Below are 18,716 nucleotides of genomic sequence, written 5' to 3'. Positions count from 1 at the left end.
TCTTCAAGAGAAGTTAAAATCAAAGTCTATTATTCCCAAAAATCAGTAGAACCCTCTATCTAGTGAATCAAATAATGAACTATAGATGGGTAAAAATAACTTTCAAAAAGCCTTTGACAAAGTCTCTCACCAAAGGCTCTTAAGCAAAGTAAGGAATAAGAGGGAAGATCCTCTCATTGATTAGTAACCAGTTAAAAGATAGGAAACAAAAGAGTAGAAAAATGGTCAGTTTCAGAATGGATAGCGCTAAATAGCGGGGTCCCCCAAGGATCAGTTCTGGAACTAGTACCGTTGAACATATTAATAAATGATCTGGAAAAAGGGTTAAACAGCAAGGTAGCAAAGTTTGTATGATACAAAATTACTCCTGATAGTTAAGTCCAAAACTGTTTGTGAAGAGTTACAAAGATATCTGTGACATAAATGGGCACAATCCAGACTAAAAGGGGGCTGCGCCACCCCTCCCCTACAACCTTGGATGCCTTACAATGCCTCACTCTAGTGGCTCCCATCTGGGCCACTCACAGCCTTCAAGCATGCAAGCCACACTCTGACTGTCTATGTGTAACTGCACCTTGCTAGCTACACCCTGGCTCTCACCAGCCTTGGTTGTCCTGTAGGGTGACCCAACACTCCCCCAGTCCCAGATTTTCCCCAGAAACTTATATCTCTGTACTGCCCACCCCTCTCTTGGACAGTACAAATACAGTAAGTCTGTTATTCCTTTAAGGGAATAATATGCCAATTCATTACCTTAATCAGACACTTCAACACACTGGATTAGATCAAACAGTAAAACCAGTTTATTAAACTACAAAGAGATTTTGAGTATAAGTAATGAGGCACCAAAGTCATCAATGGTTACAAGAAACATCAAGATAAGATGCGTACTAGTATCTACTTAAGGATTTTAGGCTAGGTTTACACTACAGAGTTAAGTCAACTTGAGTTACGTCGATGATCATAAACTGCTGTAACTATTTTGCTTGTGCATGTTCACACAACATTCCTTGTTTTCGGTGGTACACATCCACAGTTGGTGCTCTAGCTTCAACAGAGAGCAAGGCACCTTGGGTAGCTATCCCAGCGTGCAACTTGCTATCTTGTACAGCTAGGAGTTCTGGGAATGGATAGCAGTGCATCATGGGAGTGACCTTCTGACTACGTTTTTGCACCTTTTTCCAACTACCCCTGTAAACCACGCGTCCACCATCTCTGCCTGAAAGCATGGATCCTGACAATCTCATGATGAGTGTTACGAACACAACATGGTTGATCCTACAGTATTTCATGAGCTACAAATCTGAAAATGCTACTGTGATGCCTGCACTGCTGTGGGCCATAGAAAGAAAGAATTCAAGATCGATGATGGCATTCATCGGGCAGCTGCATATGGTGGACCATTGGTATTGGGCTTAGGAAACAAGCACTGATTTGTTGAATCGCATTGTGATGCAGGTGTGGGATGAGGAGCAATGGCTGAAGAACTTTCAGATGTGCAAAGCCACCTTCCTGGAACTGTGTGCGGAGCTTGCCCCTGCATTGTAGCACAAGCACACCAAAATGAGAGCTGCCCTCATGCTGGAAAAGCAAGTGGCTATTACTGTGTGAAAGCGGTCAACTCCATACTGCTACTGGTCAGTCACGAATCAGTTTGGAGTTGGGAAGTCCACTAAGAGGGTGGCAGTGATGCAAGTGTGCAGGGCCATTAATCACCTCTTGCTACAAAGGACAGTGACTTTGGGCAATGTGCAGGAAATAACAGATGGCTTTGCAACAATGGGACTCCCTGTGATGGAGCAATAGATGGCATGCAAATTCCAATTTTGGCTCCAGACTATCTTGCGATGGAGTACATCAACAGAAAGGGCTACTTTTATATGGTACTGGAGATGCTGGTAGATCACTGGGGTCAATTCACTGACCTCAACATGGGATAGTCAGGGAAGGTGCATGATACACACATCTTCAGGAACGCTGGCCGTATAGAAAGCTGCAAGCAGGGACTTTCTTTCCAGACCAGAAGACTCCAATAGGGCATGTGGAAATGACCAAAGTGATTGATCCTGGGAGACCCAGCCTACCCCTTACTCCCATGGCTCATGAAGTCTTACCCCAGAATCCTTGACAGCAGCAAGGAGTGCTTCAAGAGGCTCAGCCAGTGCAGAATGACCATTGAATGTGCGTTTGGCAGATTAAAGGTCACTGGCACCGTCTTTTTGGCAGGTTAGAGCTCAATGAGGAAAATATTCCCATGGTCACAGCAACATGCTGTGCTCTGCATAACATTTGTGGAGCTAGGGGGGGAAAGTTTCTACAGGGCTGGAGTGTTGAGGTGGATTATCTGGCAGCTGATTTTGAGCAGCCAGATACCAAAACTATTAGAGGAGCTCAATGTGGCGGGGGTGGAGCTATTTGAATCAGGTAGGCTTTGAAGCAGCATTTTGACAGCCCCAGTAATGTGTCTTAATATATTCAGTAAGGCATTGTTTACTTGCCACTTTGCCGATTGCCATGGTGTATGGATTTCAGCAGCAACCACCATATTTAGGACATAAAGAATTGTATTTAAGACTAAATTTTTATTAAACAGTAAGACAGATTTCCATTTCTTACAAAGGACATGACATTGAGGAGCACTCAAATGAGGCTCTCAGAGCTGTCATTATAAACACGTTCCTAGGGGTGGAGTGCAAGGGGTACTGCGACGGGCCAGAAACGTGAGGAATGTGTGTGGAATTTGGAAGGGGCATGGAATGCAGTTCTGTATGGGCTGCTGTGGGAGTTGAGCTTGGTTGTGTTCTGACTGCAGTGAAATCAGGGACCTCAGCATCTCTGTTTGGTCCTCCATCAGATTTATCATCCATGCCTGCCTGCCCAGTCTACTCTCCTGACTATCAATTCTGAGTTTTTCCATTGTCTCTCTCCATGCTCAGTGCTCACTATCTGTAGTATCAGATGATTGCAGCATTTCTCTAAACATGACCTCCTTACTCCTCCTCCGACAGAGGTGCTTTCACGGTATGTATGAGGTGGCCTTCAGGGCCACATCTGCAGAAGCAAAAGAAACAATACACAGAGACAGTATTGTGGATCTTGTGGCGAGAGAGTTTGCTTTGCAACTAAGGCCTTGTCTACACTACACAGTTCTGTTGACAAGTCAGCTTTTGTCAATGAAACAGTGGAGGTGTACACACTGCAATGCTCCTCCCACCAATTTAATTTTCCTGCTACGCTGACATAATAAAACCACCTTGATGAGTGGCATAGAGCTTTTAGTGATGAAGTTAGAGTGATAAAGTGTTAGTGTAGACACTGTGCTTGCTTATGTCGCCATAAGTGGCCTCTAGGAGGTGTCCCGTAATGCCCATCAGTAATCCAGCAGATTACTGACCAAACTTTCAAGTCAGGACCACAATTGCCAACTTTCACGCGGTAAATAAGCACCCTGACTTTCACAATAAGCCAAAACTCAAGCTAATCCCATTTCAAAACAAGGCCAAAATAAGCCAATCCCTAAAAACCCCATCACTCTATTTGACTAGAACCCCCAGGGTGCAGTCTGGGATTGTGGTGGGTCCGCTGTGCACCCCTGACTCTCTCCCCGCTCTTGCCCCTGCTTGCTGGGAGCCGGTCCAAAAAAAAGCAGCAACAAGCTACAAGCCAAAAACTAGCCCGATTTCTGCATTTTTAGCATGTCTGGCCAGGACCCCACCCCCAGAGTCCAATTGCTGTTTCCTTTTGTGTTCTCAGGTGCTGAGAATGAGGTGAGAGAAAGAGGGGTGCCTTCAGATATTTTTGTCCCTCCTTTTTAATAGTTTCAGTCCCCCTGTTAAAAAAAAAAAAAAAAAAACATTTCCAGCTGAGACCCAGGAGACAAAGTCTATGTAGAAAGATAGGTCCTGCTGTTTTTTCCCCCACCGGTTGGAACTTCCTTTATTTTCCCCTCCTTCCTTAATATCTCTGTTTACTGCTTAAATGCAAATTAAAGAAAGCACTCATTCCTTCTGTTGTTTAGGACAAACCTGACTTCTGCTTAGGCAGAGCTGTGGCATTTGGAATGTTTGTTAACATCATCATACAGGGGAATCTTATAAGTCAGGGGTGGCCAAACTGGCTCGCGAGCCACATGTGGCTGTTTAAAGGTTAAGGTATGGCTTGCAGTGTCCCCACATTTGCCATTCTCCACCTATCAGACTGGTGGGGGCAGGGGGACAGAGGAGCTTGGGAACTCTGCCTTGCAGCAAGGTGGTGGGGTGGAGGCTTCTGCCAAGTGGGGAGGAGGATGAGTTTTGGGGTTTCAGCCCCACAGGGCATGCCTGCCAGAGCTCAGGGCTTCAGCTAGAGCAGGGCTGAAGCCCCAAGCCCCAGCAGGTGCCTCCCGCAGACCTGAAGCCCTGAGCCCCAGCAGGTGCCTCAGCTCTCAAAATTCTTAAGATTGTCGTACTCGGCTCTCATGGTCAGCAAGTTTGGCCACCCGTTATAACTTCACAAGCAATGTTGTCAGCAGACATGTTACTAGGACAATAATTATAAGTTTTCAAATGATATCTTACAAGGTATACTTTTCACAAAAATTACAATAGTGTGTAGGAAGTGAATACTGAGTATAATCCATCACAAGATTTTACCAAACTGAGTGACAGGGCAACAAAATGGCAGATGAATTTCAGTGTTGATAAATGCAATGTAATGCACATTGGAAGACATAATTACAACTACACATACAAAATGAAGGGGTCTAATTATGCTGTTACCACTCAAGAAAATTCTTGGAGTCATTGTGGATAGATCTCTGACAAACCTACTCAACATGCAGTGGCATTTAAAAAAAAGAAAACAAAACACACCTAACAATGTTTAAGCAATGTGGGATTTTAGGCATTTCAAGAGTAAGGTGGCAGCTGAGCACGGGTCTTGAGGATCTTGGAGGCACCTAAATTTAATTTTTTTGGATCTCTGCCTTGGAGGTTTATCCCAAACAAGTAGTTTGGTATCGTATTTCTCTATGTTTCTTCCAAATTACTTATGCATAAGATAATACAGCTTTAGCAACTATTAAACTTCTATTACCAATGTGAATTATTCAATTTACCAACACTCTTACATTTGATCCAAATTACCACAAATTTTCAGACTTATATGACTGAAATGGAATTAGATGTTACCTAACAGACTTCCACAGGAACATGTTTTGTAATTGACTGAACCAACAGGTTTTCAATTTTGGAAGTAGAATCACACGTGACTTAATTAGCACAACAGCTTGGAGAGGGGGGGATGGGGACAACAACCTTAATTCATATAGTCAAGGGCAGAATAATGCATTCTTGTGCAGTTTGCCTTCCACTGTCATATGACAATGCATTAGGTAATAGTACCATCTGCTTAACTACCTGCTCCAGAACTCAACTTATTAAACCTGGAATACACACATACAGATACATAAAAACTATTTTTGCATGCATTTCATATGCTTCTTCTGCACACATTTCTTTGGACTACATCAGTTTTGATCTCCAAGACAGACATGTATGTATATAAGGACTTCTTTTTTTATACTGCCCCTCTCATAGAAGAAAAATCCATTCATATAATTCAATTTTTTATATGTAACATTCCAAAACATTTTATAAGATTCTTTCATTATCACCTCAAGAAGAAAACCAGTGCTAAATCCGTGCCAACACAATAGTTATATAACAGATAAAGTATTTATAACTGGGGGTCAACTCAGCAGTCAGTAAGGGACTCCTTACTCCAAGGAGATCCAAGCCAAAGGAATGAGTACTCCTTCAAGCTAAAAAAGATTTAAAGCAAAACCTGCCTAAAGCACTTATTGAAAAAGAAGCCTAACAGGAAGACCACAGAGACTGGAAAATAATGTGGACAATGGGAGTCGGTTAGAGATTTCATCTGAAGTCAAAGCACACTTTGGAAGCATCCATAACAGAATCACAGCTTTAAAAGCAAAATATGACATCCTAGACATGTGAATGATAGTTTGTTTTGCAGGGGAAAACCCTGCTACAGGCACACAAAAAGGTAGAGTCTCCACATAGGCATCATAAGAGAACACATGTTTCTAAACAAAGATTATGGGCAACCAAATAAGAGTTAATATTAGATTATCTGAGCTCCTCGCAATGCCTGGAGCTACTGTGGTCTTGGAGAGAAGCTGGTTCTGAACTGGATGCAGCAAACAACCCAGATAATTGAAAGCCACAGGAACAAATTCTATACAAAACTCTAAATAAATATATATTGAAGTTCAATATTCTTGTACGACTTAAGTCCAGAAAAGGGAAGGAAAGTTTAACAGTCAAGGAGTCAGTCCTTGTAGGACAGCCTAAAGCAACTTCAAATCTACATAACAAAAAAGCATAAGGAGCTCCAGTAGGCTGTTTTACAAATCAAGAGAACATCTGACTGCAGCTACAAATGCCATAGATCTTAATGAGACAAAGTGGGTGAGGTAATATCTTTCACTGGACCAGCTTCTGTTAGTGACTGTGGGTACGTCTTCACTTACCGGAGGGTCCGGCGGCAGGCAATCGATGTTCTGGGATCGATCCCGGAAGTGCTCGCCGTCGACGCCGGTACTCCAGCTCGCTGAGAGGAGTACGCGGCATCGACAGGGGAGCCTTCCTGCCGTGTCTGGACCTGCGGTAAGTTCGGACTAAGGTACTTCGAATTCAGCTACGTTATTAACGTAGCTGAATTTGCGTACCTTAGTCCGAAGTGGGGGCTTAGTGGGGACCAGGCCAAAGACAAGCTTACAAAACTTCTCTTCAGGTCAGCAAAAATAAGCTGAAGAAGAGCTCTGTATAGACCTGAAAGCTTGTATCTGACACCAACAGAAGCTGGTCCAATGAAAGAGATTACCTCACCCACCTTGCTTCTCTAATATCTTGAGACCAATACAGCTGCAACTACACTGCATAGATCTGAATGATATTTCAACTGAATCAACTAAAAACACATCAAGAAACAACCAGGAGAAATCCCCAAGTGAAGGCATTTTGCCAGATTTATGCTTCAGCTCTCCAGTATTGTGGTGTGTCAAAAGAGCAGACCACATGATATTTTAGAAAATGAATCTGAGTGCATCAGAAAAAACAAACTAGATAGCAGAATAACTCAATGTAATGTTGATTGTTCTGTTGTCCCCAAACCCTCTTGCTTCCACTTCAAGAAAAACAGTGTTTTTGTTGCACTTAAATAAAAAAAAATTGATCCATTCTTTCCTCCAGTACAAGAAGCAAATAAAATAGTAATATTTTATTTAACATTTAAGTTTTAAAATCTCTTCAAAATTAGCAAGGAGTACCAAAGGGGAGAGGTGAGTTCATTATACTATAAAGCCTGATGACCCTAATCTACTTAAAATGCAAGATGGATGTCTTTTTGTATAGTCAAGTATAGACTGCCCCAGCACAGAGACCAGTTGGGCTTCAGTGGCATGAGAAACTGGATAGTTGTAAATTATCACAGTCTAATCCATAGTACTTAACTATATATTATATGCAAAGAGATACATTATAAGAACTGCAGGATTCGGAATGTAGTAGAATTAAGGTTGCAAAATCAAATACTCAATAATTAGGAAATGCTCAAATTAAGGCTGCCCAAGCGACCTAATTGTAGAAAAATTTATAACATTATATAACCTAATTACATGATCACATACTATTCCCCCACCCCACAGTATTTCTGTCTCACTCAGTGAGCAGAATGAACAGTGCTCTGGGTTTGAGGCAGCTGTTCAATGTATCTATCCTCATCATTCAATTAGTACAGACACCCCCCAGGTTACGTAAACCCGATTTATGCAAATCCGCATTTACGGAAAAAGTTCCGTAAGCTAGAAAATTTTTTTTTTTTTTTTTTTTTTTGCGTAACGGTTGGGTATACATTTCTGACTTACACAAAATTCAAGTTACGCAAGGCATTCCGGAACGGAACGCTTGCGTAAGTGGGGGAGCGTCTGTAGTCCCTTCTTTATTTACTGCACACAATTCAAAACCTACAATCAATACAGAGTTTTCATTTTCTTATGATCTTATTTACTACTTGGTTCCCCCATAATATTTTGATTAGGGAAAGAAACCACGGAAAAAAGACACAGTCTGAAAATGGAAGGACATACCTGCTGAGCAATTCCAATCCAGCAGAGAACTTTGGCAAATACTGAACAGTCCTGTAAACATAATAAAACCACAGAAGTTAAAAATGGAAGAGAATAAGGTCATCCAATCCAGCTCCTCGTCAATGCAGGATTATTCACTGCCATCCCCATTTGCTACCATTTTGTATGGTCTAGTTCAAAACATACTAAGCAATCTACTTTACAAGAATATAAAAGAGTACAAAACCACTAGATTTCAATGTTAAGCTGATATCCACCTACATTTTCCCTTTTTTGATTATTGCATTATACCCCTTAACACTGCGCTATTCTTGGTGTTCATTAGAAATAGACAGACAACGTACAAGGCAATTTTTTGCAGATGCATTGGCAAGACAGACATCACTTTAAGAGTAGATTATGAAATCATGATTATAATAATAACAACTAGTTCTGCATTAACATATTGGCACTAATCATTAAAGCCCAAAGGTTTTGAATTTAATGCACTCTTCATTAAAACTGTGGTTGCTACAAAATTGAAAGAATCTTTGACAGCCCATAATCTAATATTTCCTATGTTGGTCAGAGCTAATAGGTTATATACAAACACACCAATAGGTATTACATGCACAATATTAACATGTGTGTGTGCGCGCACCAGGAGGGGAATCATGCTAAATTGTACTATGCTTATTCTTGCTCACTTATGCCAAGACACATCCCACAATGCCCTGGGACAAATTGCTCAGCACATTGCTTAGGCAAATACAAAAATGGTCATGTTATGCTAGATGAATGAGTGTTCTGAAACAAAGCTATAATGTGGTACAAGGAAATAATGTAAGGTGTATGAATGCTTTGCATTAAGGAGTATTTTCATGCCCCTCAGTGTTTGGAAGGTAATAATCAAAACAAAAGATAGGAAAGTACATGGATGCACCAATGACAAAGCTGGCACAAACTGGTTAGTTAAACTATAAGTGATATGAATAGTGAGTGCTGTGCAGCTTATAAACAGCCATCCTATAAAAAGATGGCTAACTTAAGTGGCATTTGGGAAGCACATCTTCTGTGTAAGGTGAACTGAACAGGCTACAAGACTGCGCTTCCTGGGAAAGACCAATGTGCTTACTCTTTCCTTCCTGTACTGCATTGCTTTGTCTTTAGACAATAAAACTGGCTTAGCTTGATTTGATTTCTTGAAGATTTTTAACACTGAATCGCACGTATAGTCAATTACTTGGCTATACCTCTTAGTCAATAACAAGTATAATTTATCAGCAAGAATAAACTTAAATATGAAAACAATGTTACAATCCTTCTACCACATATTAAATATTAGCAAGACCACACTTTATAAATATATTGTACTACATCTAGGGCTGTCAAGCGATTAGAAAATTAATTGCGATTAATTGCACTGTTAAACAATAGAATACCTTTTTTTAAAAAATATTTTTGGATGTTTTCTACATTTTCAAATATATTCATTTCAATTACAACACAGAATAGAAAGCATACAGTGCTCACTTTATATTTATTTTTATTACAAATATTTGCACTGTAAAAAACCAAAGAAACAGTATTTTCACTTCACCTAATACAAGTACTGTAGTGCAATCTCTTTATCATGAAAGTGCAGTTTACAAATGTAGTTTTTTTGGTTACATAACTGCACTCAAAAACAAAACAATGTAAAACTTTAGAGCCTACAAGTCCACTCAGTCCTACTTCTTGGTCAGCCAATCGCTAAGACAAACAAATCGCTAAGTTTGTTTACATTTACAGGAGATAATGCTGCCCACTTCTTAATTATAATGTCAGCTGAAAGTGAGAACAGGCATTCGCATGGCACCATTGTAGCTGGCATTTCAAGATATTTATGTGCCAGATGCGCTAAAGATTCATATGCCTCTTCATGCTTCGGCCATCATTCCACAGGACATGTTTCCATGCTGATGCTGCTCGTTTTAAACAAAACGAAAAGTGTTAATTAAATTTGTGACTGAACTCCTTGGGGGAGAATTGTACGTCTCCTGCTGTTTTACCCGCATTCTGCCATATATTTCATTTCATAGTAGTCTCAGATGATGACCCAGCACGTTGTTCGTTTTAAGAACACTTTCACTACAAATTTGACAAAATGCACAGAAGATACCAATGTGAAATTTTTAAAGATGCTACAGCACTCAAACCAAGATTTAAGAATCTGAAGTGCCTTCCAAAATCTGAGAGGGACGAGGTGGGGAGCACGCTTCCAGAAGTCTTAAAAGAGCAAAACTCTGATGTGGAAACTACAGAACCCAAACCACCAAAAAAGAAAATCAACCTTCTGCAGGTAGCATGACTCAGATGATGAAAATGAACATGCATCGGTCTACACTGCTTTGGATGGTTTTTGAGCAGAATTAGTCATCAGCATGGACGCATGTCCTCTGGAACGGTGGCTGAAGCATGAAGGGACATATGAATTTTTAGCACAACTGGCATGTAAATAACTTGCGACGTCAGCTACAACAGTGCCATGCAAATGCCTGTTCTCACTTTCAGGTGATATGTAAACAAGAATCAGGCAGCATTATCTTCTGCAAATGTAAATAAACTTCTTTCTCTTAGCGATTGGCTGAACAAAAAGTAGGACTGAGTGGACTTGTAGGCTCTAAAGTTTTACACTGTTTTGTTTTTGAGTGCAGTTATGAAACAAAAAAACTACATTCGTAAACTGCACTTTCATGATAAAAAGATTGCACTACAGTACTTGTGTTAGGCGAACTGAATATACTATTTCTTTTGTTTATCATTTTTACAGTGCAAATATTTGTAATAAAAAATAAATATAAAGTGAGCAGTGTATACTTTGTATTGTGTGTTATAATTGAAATCAATATATTTGAATTAGCAGAAAAGCATCCAAAAATATTTAATAAATTTCAATTGGTATTTTTATTGTTTAAGAGTGCGATTAATCACAATTAATTTTTTATTCACTATTAATTTTGAGTTAATCGCGTGAGTTAACTGCAATTCAATCGACAGCCCTAACTACATCAAGACTTTCCTCACTTCAGACTCCCTCAGAATGGATTGAAACTGCAGTTATACCAACTGTTTGAATGATGGTGTATGTGATGTAAATAATATGACTCAACAGTTGTTTATTAGTTAGATTCAAAGATCAAGCTATGTTATGTTTGCTTCAGAACCTGGTCAGTGGAGAGGAAGCAAATATGGTTTAAAGTCACCTTTGTGTTCACCTAGTCTGAGGCTAGAATAACCTCAAGGCTAAACTAACCTAGTGTTTCCCAAAAAGTGGGTCCTGACCTCATGTCACAGGAAGGATCTAACAGGCAGTAGTGTGGGAAGCAGAATCTGGGCAGCAGCAGCACGGAGGAAGTGGCCGTAGCCAACGAGCGGTCAATCAGCAGCCTGGTAGTGATACGGGCTCAGTAGCAGAAAGAGAGGGGCCAGCTGGGGCTGCAGGAAGGGGCAGGGCCGGGATCGCCAGAACAAGAAAGCTAGGGGGAGCTGAGCACAGCACTTGGACTAAGAAGAAGGCTGGAAAGTGAAAGGGGGAGCGCAGGGTGCTGGAAGGCTAGGAAGGGAGAAGACAGCAGGGTCTGGAGGGCTGAGAAGAGGAGGAACAGAGGGGTAGGATGGCAAGGGGTGGAGGAGGGGTAATGGTGGGTCCCCAAAGAGACAAAATGTAGGAGGTGGGTCACCTTAGTAAAAAGTTTGGGAACCACTGCTCTAACCTATTGCTCGCTGCAACAGCCCTCTAACATGTTCTGTCAGTGAAGAATCACTAGCGCACAAGGATCTCTGGTGACACCTCCACAATCTCAATAATTAGAGCCCTATGTTTTTCACAAACGCAAAACAACGTGAAATAAAACAAAAATCAACGTAAAAAAATGAAATAAAATGGAAAATTTGGCCTGCCCACCCGATCATGACAGGAGCTATCACCCCACCTTGCCGCCCTCCACCGAAGGGCTCCTGCCCTTCCAGGAGGCAGCGCCTGCCACACCCTACCAAGGGCCATCCAGCCCCAACTTCCCATCAAGGGCCTTCTGCCCCCGATGGGGGGCAGGACCCTACCCTACCACCACCCCAAGGGCCTCCCACCCACCCCCCGGGGGACAGAACCCAACTGCTGCCCTCCCTCAAGGATCTCCCACTAAGACCTGTCACCCCTCCCAAGGGCCTCCCACCCACCCTGGAGGGGGGCTATATAAGCAGAGATGGGGAAGAAATTTCTGAAAAATAAAAATAAGAATTTCACAGGGCTCTATCAATAATTACATCTCACTTCAACACGGATTCTACAAAGCAGGACTAGAAAGGGATAAAAGAGCCAGTTATGCCATCCAGGCAACCTATGCAATCAGCTGCCCTCTCAAAGCAGCTCTCTGTCCCCCTTGACACACAGGAGCATCACAAACAGGATGGAGGATTCAGACCCTAGTCTTCATGAATTTTCACTGTACAGAGTTCATGTAAACATATCAATGATAACAGATCCTACAGAATCAATGGCATTACTTCAATATGCCACCTGCATTAAAACATTATTTGTATTACTATAGCACCTATGAGCAATACATATGCACAGTAAAGTTTGCTAAAATTACTAATTCAGCCTTCTCCCAACAAAATACTTTAGCGGTGGCCTACATTATGGACAACTAATTGGCAAATTTTTAGTTATAAAAGACTGATCTTCCAAAAGTTAAGAACTTCTGAAGTGCAAGAATGCAGTAATCAGTTTCATTTATTTAAAATTGCTCTGGATTTTTGTTTGGGTTTTTTTGTTTTACTTTTCTGCAGTTTAATATTGTACACATATGCCATTTATTCATGTTGAAAACAGAATGACATTTTAAAATGCTGACTTCAGAAACATAACCAATGCTATTTTCAGCTATGCTACAGAATGGTTTAAGATTTCTCTTCTGAAGTTACCATCCCTTTATCATCAATTTTTTAAAGCAATGAAAGGCACTTATTTCTGTTCTTGTACTTTAAAAACACCTCGTAACATAGGAAGAACGATTGTAGTATTTAAGATTCACATGGAGAAAGATAAATTCAAGCGTCAAATGTTTTGGGCAGTGATACTGTTTAATTTACTAGATTATAAAGGACAATATAATTTAGTTACAGCAAACATCTTTAAACTGAGTGCTGAGCACCAAAAAAATAGCTAATTTTAAAAAGTGGGAACTAGAGAGTTCTATTAAACCATATGTTTTGGATAATCCTCTTATCTATAGAGCAGCATTTTCTTCAGCAAAATTTCAGTATTATGTAAAATACTATGTAAATAGTTTTTCCAAAGTATATTAGCTATGTTTAAACAATGTTTTCATAAATAAAGACATAAGACAAAGCTATATATTTAAGCATACAGAAGTACCTCTGCTTGCTTATTTTCGCTTCTCTTGATTTGTCACCCAAAGTCTTCAACCTATAATTCAAAACAAAAATATCAGGCCTTTGCTAACAACCACAACAGAAAAAGAGCTTGACACAGTAGGTGCCTAGAGTGCACCTTAAGGTTTATAAAGGTCAATTTTGCTTTGGTTTATTTTGGAAGTGAGAACTGTCTCCCCATTTATTGTATTTTTCAAGACTATTACATGAAGTGATTTTTCCATGGACTGTATTCCTCCTTTCTTCTCTCACACAGTACTGTACAAACAGCTGCATATGGGATTTTCAAATGCATCTAATATGATTTAGGAGTACAAGTCCCATGTATGCATCTATACTGGGACTCCTGCTCCTGAATCACTTGCATCTTGTCTACACGGGAAAGTTTTTATCAGTTATACAGGTATAAAAACCCTGTGTGGAAACTCTTATAGGAAGAAGCATGACTTTTTTTTGGGTTTAGCTTATACCCTTCCCAAGCAACATACGTAAAACCAAAAAACGATTTATACTGGTATAACAGTTTCCACAAAGGATCTTATACCAGGATAAAAAATTCTGCACCAGGGCAGGGAGTTTATACCTGTTTAACTGTATCAATTTATACTTCAGAAGTTACATCATAAAAACTTTCCTTTACAGCCACGGTCTTAGACACGTTTGAAAATTCCCACTCCTCCATGCCAACAAAAAACTTCTTTGGGAAGTTTCCCACCATTACATTACCACTAGTACAACTCTATCATTGTTTTTGGTAGTAAAATCCCTCACACACTTCAAATGCATGTAAAGCAATACCTTTTATGAACCAAGAAAGCACATAGACCAAAAAGATAGGGACTTCTCACCCTTAAGAGTACTTTCCAACAGTGGTGAAAACTTATAATCCTCTAAATCAGCGGTTCTCAAACTGTGGCTTGAGACCCCAAAGTAGGTCGCAATCCCATTTTAATGGGGTCACCAAGGCTAGAATTAGACTTACTGGGGCCTGGGGCTGAAGACCAAGCACTTCAGCTCTGAGTGGTGGGGCTCAGGTTACAGGCCACCTGCCTGGGGCTGAAGCCCTTGGGCTTCTGCTTTGGCCCCCACCCTGGGCGGTGGGGCTTTGGCCCCCCACGGTGGGTGCTGGGACTCAGACTTCAGTCCCCAATCCTGGGGTCGTGTAGTAATTTTTTCTTCTCAGAAGGGTAAGCTGCCTTGCGTCAATTTAGCTATAGAAATGTCCTCACTTAAATTTGGCTCTCACTGACTTAAGTGTCTCTGTACACCAATTTACTAACACCACCTGCTCAAGCAGCAGAGAGTCATGGTCAATGTATTTGGGTCGATGAAGTGTCAATGCAGACACTGCATTTCTTATGTCGACTGATACTGGCTTTCAAGACCTGTTCCACCATGACCCACACTGACAATACAATCGATACAAACACTCCTGGTGAGTACATGCACCACCTACACAAGGAGGCAAGTCTGCACACACACAAGCAATTTAATAATTGCGGTGGCTGTCTGCCAATGTAAGTTAAGTTGACAATTTTGTAGCATAGGCATGGCCTACACTACGAAGACCATACCACCATAGTATATCTGCAGAAGTAGGAACACCACCTCACCAAATGACAACAGAAGCCCCCTTCTGTTGACATAGCTGTATCTACATAGGGTGTTACCTCAGTGCAGCTATGTCAACAGGTTGGATATTTTTTCAAGGGTAAACCAAGTCTTAGGCTCCTACATCCCACTGACTTTCAGTGAGATTCATTTATCAGATCCCTAAGTGGCTGGACAAGACCACAGGAAGTAACCATAAGTCAGGAACTACTGCAAATAATAATGTTCTGGGGGAGAAGAGAGACCTCATTATCTGCTGGTAAGTGGGTTTTTTTCCTGTAAATACAAGGATGTGGGACAAATTAAACTGAAGCTCAGATTTCTACTTTTGGTTTTCCTTTCCCATTCCTAAAGTATGGGTGGAGCCATTCTTTCCTTCCCCGCCTCTTCCCCTCACATGACAGTCAGCCCTTCTACAGGCAGAGCAAACAAGCTTTTAGCGAGCTGTGTAAACTACAGGGCTGCCTATCAAGTCGTTACTTTGGTCCAGGAAGTTTTGCTGGTCAGTTCCTTCAAACCACATTTAAAAATTTTATTAAGATGATGTTAAAAAAATAGTGAACAAAGTTTGAGCATAGAAGTTTCTGGTTATCAGGGAATAACATACAGATTATCGAGGGTGCAAAGTTTGGTTTAAGATAAGGTGGCATGAGGAATACATCCCGTTTCCCCCACTCCCTACAATGTTAACACGACCAAACACCAGTTACTCCGTGCCTGCTCCCACAGCGTCTCCAACCACTTCTCACCGCACAGCCCGGAGCTAGGGGCGCCGGGGGCCCTTCCCTTGGGCCCTACCGCTCTGCAGGATGCGGCGTTTTCGGAGCGCAGCGGTTCCCAGCCAGAGCCTCGCAGCTGCCCGGAGGTTTCCAGCGGCTACAGCCGGGGCCGCAGGGATAGCCTCCTTTCTCCCACACAGCGCTCGGCTCACGAGCCCGGTAGCCCGCGGGGAGCTCGGCAACCGCCCCTGATCACAGCTTGGGCACGGGGCACTCGCCCCCGCCGGGGTCTGGGCGGGCCCCTAGGAGCAGCGGGGCAGAGACCGGGACGCGGGGGGGGGGGGGGGGCTGTAACTTTCGGCTTTGAGCCACTATCCGGAACTCAGCCTGTAACCGCCCCAGGCTGGGAGAGGGGCTGCGACCCTGCCGGGCTGGGCAACGTGCCCCCGAGTCCCGCCCGGCTCCCGCAGCCCGAGCTCCCGCGCCCCCCGAGCACCGTTGTCCCCGGAGGGGACTTGGAAGAACTTTCCCCCCGCGGGGCTCCGCGCGCGAGGGGGGGCGGGGCTACCCACCCCGAGGTGAGGTCCTGCTGCACGCTCAGCAGCCGCTCGCGTAGAGTCTCAAACATCTTCCCCCTGCCTGCCTGCCGGCCACCGCGTCTCCTCCGCACGCGCGCTCCTCCTCCCTGCCGCCTCTCACTCACTGCGGCACGAGCGCGGGGCGGGACGGGGGCGGAGCCACCTACCTCCGCGCGCAGAGGGGGAGGGGAAAAGGCGTCTCTCGCAAGGCCATTGGCGACAGTTACCTCCCCACTCTGGCTTTCATTCCGGCAACGGAGGCCCCGCCCCAGAGCCGTTGATATTCCTTCCCCTTCCGCCTCTATCGCCGTCGCGCAGTGATGTCATGACGTGAACGGAACAGAGCTGAGGCTTCTTCCTTTTGCTTTGCCCTGCCGCCGGCTGCGCGCGGTCTCCCTCTTCCGGGCGGGAGCTCAAGGCCTCCGCGCCTGCGCAGCCCCTCGCGCGGAGCGACGCGGCTAGAGGGAAGGGGGCGGTGGGTGGAGCTGTCGTGTTGGTGGCCTGTGATACCCTGGAGGCCAGTGGATGATCTGGTGGTCCCAAGTTCTGGCCTTAGACTCTGTTACTTTAAGGCCCCCTGCAATAGCAGAGAGGGAAAGGGACTGTGTGTCCCACGTTGTCACAGCCACGTGAGCCATTTGAAAGTGCTGGATCTGTGGTAGGGTGACCAGATACCCCGATTTTATAGGGACAGTCCCGATTTTTGGGTCTTTTTCTTATATAGGCTCCTGTTACTCCCCCACCCCCTATCCTGATTTTTCACATTTGCTGTCTGGTCACCCTAGTCTGTGGTAATGCAGTTTTATCTGCCCCCGGTGTTCTCTTCTAGCCTCTGTCATTCAGGATGTGTCTGGTGTTGCCTTGTTGGGAAACAGCTAATTACAGTGCAGTCTGTGGAGACTGCAGTCCTTGCATGTTATGCTCCATCTGGATGCAAGCATGTTGGGACATGTGATCCCCCTCTATTACATTGCTCTTAATGAAGATGGGAATAGGCTGCATTTTAAAGTACCATGGGCCATAAATGGGGTACAAATTGCACTTTGGATGTGTCATTCAAAACAGACATAGGAGCTGGCTGGACTCCTTTTGAAAGAGCAAGAAAAGCAAGAGAAAATGGCAGTGGGGAACTGACAGGTGGTACAACCTGAAACTGTGGGACTGCTGTGCTGCCTTAACTTTCCAGTCAGGGCTGTCTCCTACAATGCTGTGCTTGTGACACGCAGCAAAATCCTTCAGGTGCTGTGATCCCTCAGCCAACAACATGCAGGGACACACCCAGATAAGGTGCATGAATGCATGACAAGCCACTCGTGAACTATTCAGAAGGAGAACCCAGCAAATCCCCCCAGCCTTGCATCCTAGAAATGTACCATCTTACACTGCTCAAGACCGTCTCTTGAACAATGTAAATTCATTAATTAGTTCGCCACTTTGTCAAAGGATAGTGGCCATACATCTGCCTTTGTAATCTGAGTAGATTCACCAAACACTTTAGATAAAATCACTGGTAAGGATAAAACATTTAAATAAGTTTATTAACTACAGAAAGATAGATTTTAAGTGATTATAAGTGGTAGGCATAGAGATCAAAGATGGTTACATACATAAAAATAAAATAGTCTACATTCTACACCTTATCAGACTAAGCAAGATTTAAATCAAACAGTTTCTCACCCACTATGCGTTGTAAACAGTTCACGGTTTTTAATACACCAGCTGAATTACTTGGTCATCCTGGGTCTCTCCACTGCAAGGTCTTTTTTTCCAAACATTCCTGTCTTCAGAGTAGGTGGGAGAGGAGAGAGGCACTGGGCTGATGTCACAGACTCCAATTTATACTGCCCCATCCATGTGCATGAAAAAATACTGCCTTAAACATAGTCAGGTGTCACATGTTGTATGTGCCCTACTGAGACTCTGTGCCTCCATTGTTCATGTCTTTTGGAGGGGTCCCCTGGGAGAGTGGCTTCTACTTAATGGGCCATCAACCCATGGTTGGCTAGTCCTAATGTAAATCTGTATTGGCGGGGGTGTTAGTTGCTCCTTTGTTGCCACTGAAAGACCAGCTCTGGGTATATCCCAGACTCACAACATTTCAGTAACACACACATAGCAAAACTTCATAACTTCACATACAATGGTAACACAACAGGATAGTAATGTTCAACAGATCATGGCTTCTCAAATGATACTTCACAATGCGTACTTTGTACAAAACATATCATAATCATATCACAGTGG

General features: G+C 42.9%; 1 protein-coding gene across 4 annotated transcripts in view; it reads right to left on the bottom strand.

Moving 5' to 3' along the window:
* The window catches only part of DTNBP1 (dystrobrevin binding protein 1), a 159,192-nt gene extending 142,450 nt beyond the window's left edge, over window positions 1–16,742 (bottom strand). Inside the window, exons 1-3 of one of the 4 annotated variants that reach the window (XM_034762368.1) lie at window positions 16,700–16,742; window positions 13,548–13,598; window positions 8,150–8,200 (exon numbers count right to left, since the gene is read on the bottom strand). In XM_034762368.1, coding sequence (XP_034618259.1) covers window positions 8,150–8,200; window positions 13,548–13,598; window positions 16,700–16,719 — 122 coding nt within the window. In that variant the 5' untranslated portion in view covers window positions 16,720–16,742. The other 3 variants (XM_034762367.1, XM_034762366.1, XM_034762369.1) reach the window with 3 other exon arrangements.
* Window positions 16,743–18,716: the final 1,974 nt, after the last annotated feature.

This window comes from Trachemys scripta, chromosome 2, assembly GCF_013100865.1.
Source record: "Trachemys scripta elegans isolate TJP31775 chromosome 2, CAS_Tse_1.0, whole genome shotgun sequence".
NCBI lineage: Eukaryota > Metazoa > Chordata > Testudines > Emydidae > Trachemys > Trachemys scripta.
The sequence above is the reverse complement of the archived record's forward strand: the minus strand, read 5'-3'. Positions and strand labels throughout refer to the sequence as shown.